At 33.6% G+C, this 10,589-nt stretch overlaps 1 protein-coding gene across 1 annotated transcript in view; it reads left to right on the forward strand.

The window, feature by feature from the left end:
* LOC132732417 (NAD-dependent protein deacetylase sirtuin-2-like) overlaps positions 1-5,032 on the forward strand; it is a 28,424-nt gene extending 23,392 nt beyond the window's left edge. Inside the window, exons 9-13 of the mRNA XM_060718833.1 lie at positions 1,551-1,603; positions 2,402-2,478; positions 3,044-3,098; positions 3,725-3,795; positions 4,867-5,032. Of these exons, the coding sequence (XP_060574816.1) occupies positions 1,551-1,603; positions 2,402-2,478; positions 3,044-3,098; positions 3,725-3,795; positions 4,867-5,032 (422 nt within the window). The remainder of the gene's footprint in view (positions 1-1,550; positions 1,604-2,401; positions 2,479-3,043; positions 3,099-3,724; positions 3,796-4,866) is intronic.
* The last annotated feature ends 5,557 nt before the right edge of the window (positions 5,033-10,589 follow it).

Genomic DNA, 10,589 nt, shown 5'->3' on the forward strand with positions numbered 1-10,589 from the left:
GCAGGTGCTTTCTCGTATTCTCGTGGAATTTGATTGGTTGTTAAGGCTGGTCGCTATGTGATGATTTTATTCTACATACCAGTTCAAATCATTAGTGCCACAACTAATTAAGTGTTTAATGGCCTAAATCTGTAATTTTATTGTGTTTTAATAACAGCTTCGCAGGCCATATCAAACTTTTAGGATCATATTGACACCTCTTTGGTACCAAATGATTTTGAGTGTTCCAAAAATAGTTTGAACTCAATTTAGTGTTGTTATTTACATAATCTCTCTAATATATATTAAGTTTACGTTTATCTATTAGTTACTTATTAGTTATATGAGCATTAAACAATGACAACTACTGTTTTCCATTGCAGTTGTCAAAAATGAAATGTGTTTAGGACAAATAATGTTTCATTATTGGTTTTTAATTGGAGTTCATATCTTTTTTATACTATCTATTCGTGGAACAAATATTTTGAGCTGTATTGTATAAATAGTAGTGCGAGACCGTCATTTGAAGCGTCTTGCGTCAGAGACCCGCTAAAGGTTTCTGCAACATGGAAAAAACTAGAAAATAGAAAATTGATAAATTTAACATTTATTCTCTGGATGTTACGATTATTTCCACGGTTATTTTGGTTTTTTATCTGTTTTTGTCGCATTTCTTCATTTTTTTAATGGAGATGAAAATGCTCTGCTAAATAGATATGTTTTCGGATATCGACGGACGTCGCGAGCGTCGCTTCCATCCGTTTTAATTATTCCACGAGAATACGAGAAACCCCGAGAATACGAGAAACAGGGATACAATACCATAGATTAAAACCATTGCAACATTTTATTTTGCACATATTAACTTAAATTGTAAACCCACCAATTAACTGGTTTATTTTATCCTGCAATCAACTGCTGCACAATATATATCGTTGAAAATTATGTCGATAAAAAATGACAAAAGGGAAGAACACATCTTGGTAATCCGGTTTTTTAAGACATTTGTAGGCATTTATATAGTGAATTTGACCTGCATCAAACTGTCATACTTGCTATATGTTAATGGTTGTGATAAAAGGGGTGTTTATATCTGTGTCAAGTGAAGTATATCAACTGTTAGGTCACAGTTATCTCATGGAAACTGCATATTTTACTTCTATGCAAATTTAATAACTGTAAAAATATGTTGATTTTTTGAGACCTGTTTTGTGTGGGAGAGTAGCTTTAACATCTGCAGAAACTCTCAGACTTATTAAATCCTTTCGACCTATGGGCTAAGGCTTCATACAAGTTCTGCTGATGTTAATGCATGAAAAAGGTGCATTAACACATATTACTTATCACATATTAAACTAAAATGATTTAGTTTGAAAATCCATAAACAGCAATGTTAATTTATAAAATTGTCATTAATGAATGATTTCATATTGGCTGTGTTATTTGGCCTCGGATAGTCATATTGGACTGCAGCTTGGTGACATTATGAATGTCCTATTTGTGTAGACTGGTTAGGCTGTATATAGGTGGTAAATAACAAAGAGTAAATGTGAAGACAAATTATTTTTCAGACATTGTATTTTTTGGAGAGAGTTTACCACAGAAATTTGCACAGAATGCTTCAGTGAGTTTTGTTTTTTATCTAGAAATTACCATAGCTTTTAAATTTAAGATTAAAGTTTAATTGGGGGGGGGGGGGTCATCAAGAAATTGCTGCAATAAGGCTAAGGTTATTTTTTGGGATTCTAATTTTTTTTGTACTTATGAAGGGGAGGGATTACAATCTAAAAACAATTATTGGAAGAGATGTAACATAGAATATTTTTCTTATTTAACGCAAACAAATACTGTACTTAAACAAAATAAAATGTTCCAGAACAAATATTATGCTGCTTTTTTGTGTGTGATTAATAATATCTGTCATATGTTGCGGTTCGGATCAGAATATCCATCCCATTGGGAACCACCCATTTGGCAGGAGCAAGGCTTCCAAAGGAGTCTGAACCACAAACATATGTCAGATATTTTTTCTTGCATATTCTACCATATTCTTTCATTTTAACAGGGTTCATTCATACAATGTGCTAAAATGATACCATTTTATAGCATGTGACTTATTCAGCACTGTCAGATGACATTTCTGGCATGGGTAAAACTAATGGACACACCAGTCTGATATGCAAGAATTATACCATTTAGCAATATACGTATTTTGTAATTATAATCCTTATTTAAATTTTGATATTTGAAAGCAGTAAAGATTTACTATAATCACCAAGAACTACTGGTTTTAGATTTAAATTTGGGCAGCCTCATTGAAAGGTAAAAAAAAAATGAAACAGAAATAAGATAACTGTTTGAATTTGTTGGTTTTTCACTATTAAATTTCACTATTTCACATTTAAAGATATAATATTTGCAGGATTTAGACAGGTGTGATTGTCTGATAGTTATGGGAACATCATTGGTTGTACAGCCATTTGCTTCACTTACATCAAGGTAGGAGATTCATTATTCTTTATAAGTTTGTTATAATATGGTACATTGTTTCTTATGCAGATAAACATAAAATAGATTATGTTGTATAATGTGTATAATGATTAACAAACACAAATTAAATATTGCCCATCCCAGGTCAAAATAAAGCAACTAATGAAAAAGGCAAAGAAACTAATATGAAAGGTAATAAAAAAGGAAAACAGCCAAATATGAAAGGTAATAAAAAAGGAAAACAGCCAAAAAGAAAAAATATAACATATTGTCACCTCCTCATATAATTTAATAGTAGTTAACCGGTAACTGCACTAAGATGATAATATGTTGCATTTAGTTAAAATATTAAGCTTCCTGTCAAATTATTTGTATTATATGAGAGAGATTTTATATCATTGGCCTTGCTTTATGTACATTTGAACCTCTCTGTTAGGAGAATGTTTTAAAATTTTAGTTTATGTATTGACAATAATAGGTGTCTCGATACATTTTATTTTATATACTACATGTAACTGTTTTATTTGACTAAGTAAACTTTATTGTTACCAAATACAAATTTATGAAATTTCAGAACAAAAGAAACAACACCACGTTTGTACATAAATCTTGAAAATACCTCTGCAGGGGTGAGTATGTCAGTAAATACTGCTGTGTATGTTTTGTGAATATAATATTTGAATTCTAGCATTTATAAGTTTTCAACTAAAGAAATGAGTTCAATTTTTCTGAAAAGATTTTTATCATTTAGCATTTTGTATCAATGCAATAATGATTTAATATGTATGTAATGCAGTAACATTACATCATTAATAGACCTATTAAACCAAAAATTTATTCAGTTTTTTAGATTTACTTTATTGCATAATTAGTTGTGTTAACACATACCTGTCAGGTTCTTGCATATACAACTACACAATTGCCAAGAGTGTAACAGCCAATCAGAATAGCACACATGTAATTTTCACAGTAGCTGAAATATGTCTAAATGTGGATGAAAATATTGTCAGAAATACTCTCCGTCATGAGTAAAATGTGAGAAGCACATGAATATCTGCACTAGTTAATCATGTTAAAAAATGTAACAAAATATGTGAAATTTTACAGATTTTTTTTTTAACATGAACATGATGTCTTAATTTGATGAGGGCATGTCCGTACGCAGCAAAGATCAGTAAACTGACTTAAAACCACGAATGGGCATGAAATAAATAGAAAATTAATGTATTTTATTATGTTTTTTCTTTGTTTGCAGTCAGGTGATTTTATGTCAATGATGTTTTTTGGAGGCGGTGGTTTTGATTTTGACAAGGAGGACAATATCAGGTAATCTTGTGATCTTTGATAAATTTGTTCACAGGTTAAGGTTGATGACATCATACCACTTGCCCATCACCTCTGTGGGTAAGAATCCTAATAGGAACTTTAGATTCTTTGGTGTGACAAGGCTATCCAGCTTGCTTACAGAAGGTCAGTGGTTCTATTCAGGTGACTGCTCATGCCTGTATAATGCACAAAGAAGCACCTGAGATCTTCCTTCACTAAAACTGGAAAAAATGCTGCGTACGGCCATATGACCTTTAAAGTGCATGTATATGATATCAACCAAATATGAGGTCTTTCTGTTTAGGAAAGATCTGATCACAAATTTAATGTGCCACAGGGCACAAAGTATAAAGTCAAAACCAGTATGTACATTACATGTACACTATACTGCTTGCTTTTTTACTTTCAATTATTTGGTACTGAATTCAATTTAACAAATGAGAACAAATATATTGAACCCAATAAACTCAGGATCATAGACATCAAGATCTGGCAGTGTAATACATGTGCACAATATTGGCAAGATTGGGCATTATGAAAAAAAATGCCAATTATTTGCAATTTCAACTCCTTTACAAAAAATTTTTATTTTATTTTTTTTTTGAAAGAGAATTAATCTTATAAAAACAAATTATAAATACAAATCAATTTGCCAATAGAGTAATGATTACATTCTTATATAGAACCAGGGTTAGTAGAACATGTTATGTGAAAAAACAGGGTAAATATCATTTTCTCATACAAGTAATAGAAAGAGCATTGAAACATGAAGCTATCTGATATGTATGATGCCCCCCCCCCCCCCCATTAATGTCATTATCTCTTTCCCTGTTGTCATAATAAGTTGACCCCAGAAAAAAATATAGCCAATCAAACAAGCTTTTCTCTATGTTTATCCCTGAGAGACAGTGTTGTAAATAGATTGCAGGTAACTAATACCTGCACCTTTTAAATGCGCTGTGCACTTAAGGGTATATGATTTAACTCTGACTTATTTTAAGTAGAAAGGTCTCCAATCTGTGATACAAGAAATGATTATACTGATGCTTACTTTTGTTTATTACATTACAGAGATGTGTTCTGGCAAGGTACATGTGATGATGGGTGCTACGCTTTAGCTGATCTACTAGGATGGGGTGTAAGTTATGCTGCTTTATTTATACCAGCATTATATTTCTCAGATTTTCCTCTTGTGACTAAAGGGTTGTCTTTAAGGGTAGAGGCATCAGAATTGTAGATGCCGTTTGTCCTGGCGTGATTGTAAGAGGCGACTTAAAGGGTTTGAATATCTTGAATCTATGCATCTCTTAGCTCCAGCAGTAACATGGTTTTGATCCCTGGTGTTGCTTTAAGTGTGCAACCCAAGAGGTAAGCCAAAATCATATTTCCTGTTTCAGCACCATATGACCTAAATTGCATTGGTGCGCCTTAAAGCCAAACAAACAAAAAAGTTTTCAGTTTTATTATTTGTAACATTTATATATTATTTTACATGTTTTTATTATTTTACATGTTCTTTTTTAGCTCACCTGTCACAAAGTGACAGGGTGAGCTTTTGGGATCGCTTTTCGTCCGGCGTCCGTCCGTCGTCCGTCCGTCTGTCCGTCCGTCGTCCGTCCGTAAACTTTTACTTTAAATGACATCTCCTCATAAACCACTAAGCCAATTTCATCCAAACTTCACAGGAATGTTCCTTTGGTGGTCACCTTTAAAAATTGTTCAAAGAATTTAATTCCATGCAGAACTCTGGTTGCCATGGCAACCGAAGGAAAAAAACTTTATATATCTTCTTTAAAAAAACCATAAGAGCTAGAGCTTAGATATTTGGCATGAAACATCTTCTAGTGAGTGTCTACCAAGTTTGTTCAAATAAAAGCCCTGGGGTCAAAATTGGCCCCGCCCGGGGGGTCATTGATTTTCCCTATATGCATAAGTAAAAACTTAAAAAATCTTCTTTTAAAGAACCCAAAGAGCTAGAGCTAAGATATTTAGCATGAAACATGTTCTAATGGGTGTTTACCAAGTTTGTTCAAAAATAAAGCCCTGGTGTCAAAATTGGCCCCGCCCCCGGGGGGTCATTGATTTTTCCTATATGCATATAGTAAAAACTTAAAAAATCTTCTTTTAAAGAACTCAAAGAGCTATGGCTAAGATATTTGAGCATCTAACATGTTCTAATAGGTGTCTACCAAGTTTGTTCAAATAAAAGCCCTGGGGGTCAAAATTGGCCCCGCCCCAGGGGCCCATTGATTTTCCCTATATGCATATAGTAAAAACTTAAAAAAATCTTCTTTTAAAGAACCAAAAGAGTTAGAGCTAAGATATTTAGCATGAAACATGTTCTAATAAGTGTCTACCAAGTTTGTTCAAATAAAAGCCCTGGGGTCAAAATTGGCCCCGCCCCGGGGGGTCATTGATTTTCCCTATATGCATATAGTAAAAAACTTAAAAAATTCTTCTTTTAAAGAACTCAAAGAGCTATGGCTAAGATATTTAGCATCAAACATGTTCTAATAGGTGTCTACCAAGTTTGTTCAAATAAAAGCCCTGGGGTCAAAATTGGCACTGCCCCGGGGGTCATTGATTTTCCTTATACATGTATAACAAAAACTTATAAAATCTTCTTTGAAAAAACCCAAATAGCTAGAGTTAAGATATTAAGCATGAAACATCTTTTAGTGAGTGTCTACAAAGTTTGTTCAAATAAAAGACCTGGGGTCAAAAATTGGGCCCCGCCCCGGGGGTCATTGATTTTCTTTATATGTGTATAGCAAAAACTTAAAATCTTCTTTGAAAAAAACCCAAATAGCTAGAGTTTAGATATTAAGCATGAAACATCTTCTAGTAAGTGTCTGCAAAGTTTGTTCAAAATAAAAGCCCTGGGGTCAAAACTGGCCTGGCCCCAGGGGTGTCATTGTTTTTAACTATATGCGTATAGTAAAAACTTAAAAAAAATCTTCTTTTAAAAAGCCCAATGAGCTAGAACTTAGATGTTTAGCATGAAACATCTTCTTATGGGTGTCTACCAAGTTTGTGCAAATAAAAGCCCTTGGGTTAAATTGGCCCTGCAAGGTTGGGGGGGGCCTATATACAGGTGAGCGACCTCAGGGCCATCATGGCCCTCTTGTTTACATGTTCATTTAATTCAATATGTTCAACAACAAATTTTCTGTTCAAATGTTTTTTGTTGTAATTTCATTATGATAATTTTATTACAAAGTTATTTTTTCGGTTCATAAACAGGAAAAGCTAAGACATAAAGGTTTTAAAAAGAACATGAAAAAAATGGAATTTAAAAAGGGAAATTTAGCCTCATCCAAAAAAGAAAACTTAAAATCGGTTTAAGATTAAAAATGATAAGTCACTTTGATTTAAAAAACTGCCAATAAAACACCTAATAAATCACCAGATAAATCCGCAAATAAATCACCAGATAAATCTGCAAATAAATCACCAAAAATGTGATTGATAATGACTTCTATTTTTATCAATATGTTAAGTTTATGTTTTGCTGATTTTTATTGTTTATTTTTAGCTCACATGAGCACTAAGTGCTCAAAGGTGAGCTTTTGTGACAACAGTCTTGCCATCCTCCGTCATTATTTGTCTGTTGTTAACCTCAACATGTCCTTCTAAACCACATCACTTACTTTACATACACTTGGATAGTAAAATGTCTTAAGGAAAGCATTGCTTGGAAACTACAATGTGCAGAGCTTAGATATTTGGCATGTTGCATCATCTACAAAAATTATGTAAATCATGTCCCTAGGGTCAAAATTAGTCCAGCACCATGGGTCACTTTATTTATGTAGACTGATATAGGAAAGTACACTTAAGTTTTCTTCTCCAAGAGCTTAGAGTTTTGGCATGTAGCTTAGCTTTATGGTTCGCAAAACTGACATTAATTATGCCACTTGGGTCTTAAAGGTTCTGTCTTGGGTGTAAGAACAACATAAATATATGTGCTCCATGTTTATAATTCTAAAATGAAATATATATATATATATATATATATATAAGTAAAATCTCTAACTTGCCGTAATATATATGACAGTTGTTATTATAGCAGTCTCATTGATTGTAAGGGAACTCTTTATGATATAAAGGGGCTGTATACACCTAGAGTTTCATGATGCAGCTTAACTTATCATGCTACATCTTCCATCTTTTACAATTATTAATGTAATATTTAAATATCATATTATCTTAAGTGTTTGAGGTTATTATAATAAATTGTCATTATCATTGAATATATTTTTACAACATTTAATACGAGTAATTCAATAAATTTCTTTATTTGAACTAATCACTCTTCATTTCTACTTTTAGAGTCATTCTGTACTGAATGTGTGAATTCTATGAGCTTAAAGTCTTAAGAACATCTCGCAACCTAACAATGGTGGGGATTTTGTATCTACGACATGAAACATGACATTTTTTACTTGGCCTTACATAGATTTATAAACGAGGGAGTGTGATTTGTACTTGACTACGCAAAGATTTGCCATTGTAGGCTGTCAATTTAGAAGTGGGTTTTTAAGGTGGTTCCTTGATTCTTAAACCTTGAAAGGTAGATAATGGCAAAATGTTTACCTATGAGCCAGTTTCAAGTTTCATTTCTACATTCTTTTTAGCTCACCTGTCACAAAGTGACAGGGTGAGCTTTTGTGATCACTTTTCATCCGGCGTCCGTCCGTCGTCCATTGTCCGTCCGTCGTCCGTAAACTTTAACTTTAAATAACATCTCCTCATAAACCACGAAGCCAATTTCATCCAAACTTCACAGGAATGTTCCTTTGGTGGTCACCTTTGAAAATTGTTCAAAGAATTTAATTCCATGCAGAACTCTGGTTGCCATTGCAACCAAAAGAAAAAACTTTAAATATCTTCTACTAAAAAATCCAAAGAGTTAGAGCGTAGATATTTGGCATGAAACATCTTCTAGTGAGTGTCTACCAAGTTTGTTCAAATAAAAGCCCTGGGGTCAATATTGGCCCCGCCCAGGGGGTCATTGATTTTCCCTATATGCATTTAGTAAAAACTTAAAAAATCTTCTTTTAAAGAACCCAAAGAGCTAGAGCTAAGATATTTAGCATAAAACATCTTCTAATGGGTTTCTACAAAGTTTGTTCAAATAAAAGCCCTGGGGTCAAAATTGGCCCCGCCCCAGGGGGTCATTGATTTTCCCTATATGCATATAGTAATAACTTGAAAGACTTCTTTTAAAGAACCCAAAGAGCTAGAGCTAAGATATGTAGCATGAAACATGTTCTAATGGATGTCTACCAAGTTTGTTCAATTAAAAGCCCTGGGGTCAAAATTGGCCCACGCCCCGGGGGTCATTGATTTTCCTTATATACGTATAGTAAAAACTAAAAAAAAATCTTTTTTGAAAAGAAACCAAGTAGCTAAGGGTTAGATACTAAGCATGAAACATCTTCTAGTGAGTGTCTACCAAGTTTGTTCAAATAAAAGCCCTGGGGTCAAAATTGGCCCTCCCCGGGGGTCATTGATTTTCTTATATGTGTATGACAAAAACTTAAAAAATCTTCTTTGAAAAAACTCAAATAGCTAGAGTTTAGATATTAAGCATGAAGCATCTTCTAGTGAGTGTCTACAAAGTTTGTTCAAATAAAAGCCCTGGGGTCAAAATTGGCCCCGCCCCGGGGGACATTGATTTTCCTTATATCATACAGTGTATAGCAAAAACTTAAAAATCTTCTTTGAAAAAGCCCAAATAGCTAGAGTTTAGATATTAAGCATGAAACATTTGCTAGTAAGTGTCTACAAAGATTGTTCAAATAAAAGCCCTTGCTGCCCCAGGGGTGTAATTGTTTTTAACTATATGTGTAAAGAAAAAACTTGGAAAAACCTTCTTTTAAAAATCCCAACGAGCTAGACCTTAGATGTTTAGCATGAAACATCTTCTAATGGGTGTCTACCAAGTTTGTTCAAATAAAAGCCCTGGGGTTTAAACTGGCCCGCTCCGGGGGCCTATATACAGGTGAGCGACTTCAGGGCCATCATGGCCCTCTTGTTTCTGTTTCCAGTTAACATTTGTCCATTTTTCACTATATCACTTTCAAGATTGTCCTCATTTTCTACACAGTCAATGTACAATTTGTCACATAAATCCGTATCTTCATTAACTGTTGTAGCTTTGCACGTGTTACTCCAGTGATTCCATTTTTTGTAACTATTACATTGTGCTCCTTTAGCTGAACAATCTGCTTGTCAGTATGCTTGTTTCCACATGTGCTATAGTTTGTACTGTGTAAACATTCCCCTGTGCCACCTGGATTTCTTGATGCTTCTGACTTTTCCAAAGAATCACCTGGATTCGTCAATGAGGGGTTACAGAACAAACGACCTTGAGTTCCCGACAAACAGCTTGGCATACTTCCTGTGTGTCTTGATACTCCATATACCAGTGCACTTTCTTTTAAATATTTTCATTTGTGGTGCTGGGTATTCAAATTCTTGATAAATTTTTGTTGCCTTTTCCAATTTCAAATCTTTGCCAACTTACAGCAGCCATTCTATTTATTTTATGGATGTCACTCCAAATCTAATGCTATCTTTTCTCAAGTCATCTTTTATATTGTCGCAAAATCATACTCTGTGGCTTTGTCTTTTACCATTGTGATAAATTGCTCCATTATGTGCTCTAACTACGTTTATTATTCTTAACTAAAATATAAATATAAGACAGTTGTTAACATAGCCCTGTCCGTGATTGTAGTATATTATTATCCAGGAAGTATCTATTATAAATGGGCTGTACACACCTA

This window comes from Ruditapes philippinarum, unplaced genomic scaffold (genome assembly GCF_026571515.1).
Source record: "Ruditapes philippinarum isolate M1 unplaced genomic scaffold, ASM2657151v2 ctg7816_1_1_1_1, whole genome shotgun sequence".
Classification (NCBI taxonomy): Eukaryota; Metazoa; Mollusca; class Bivalvia; order Venerida; family Veneridae; genus Ruditapes; species Ruditapes philippinarum.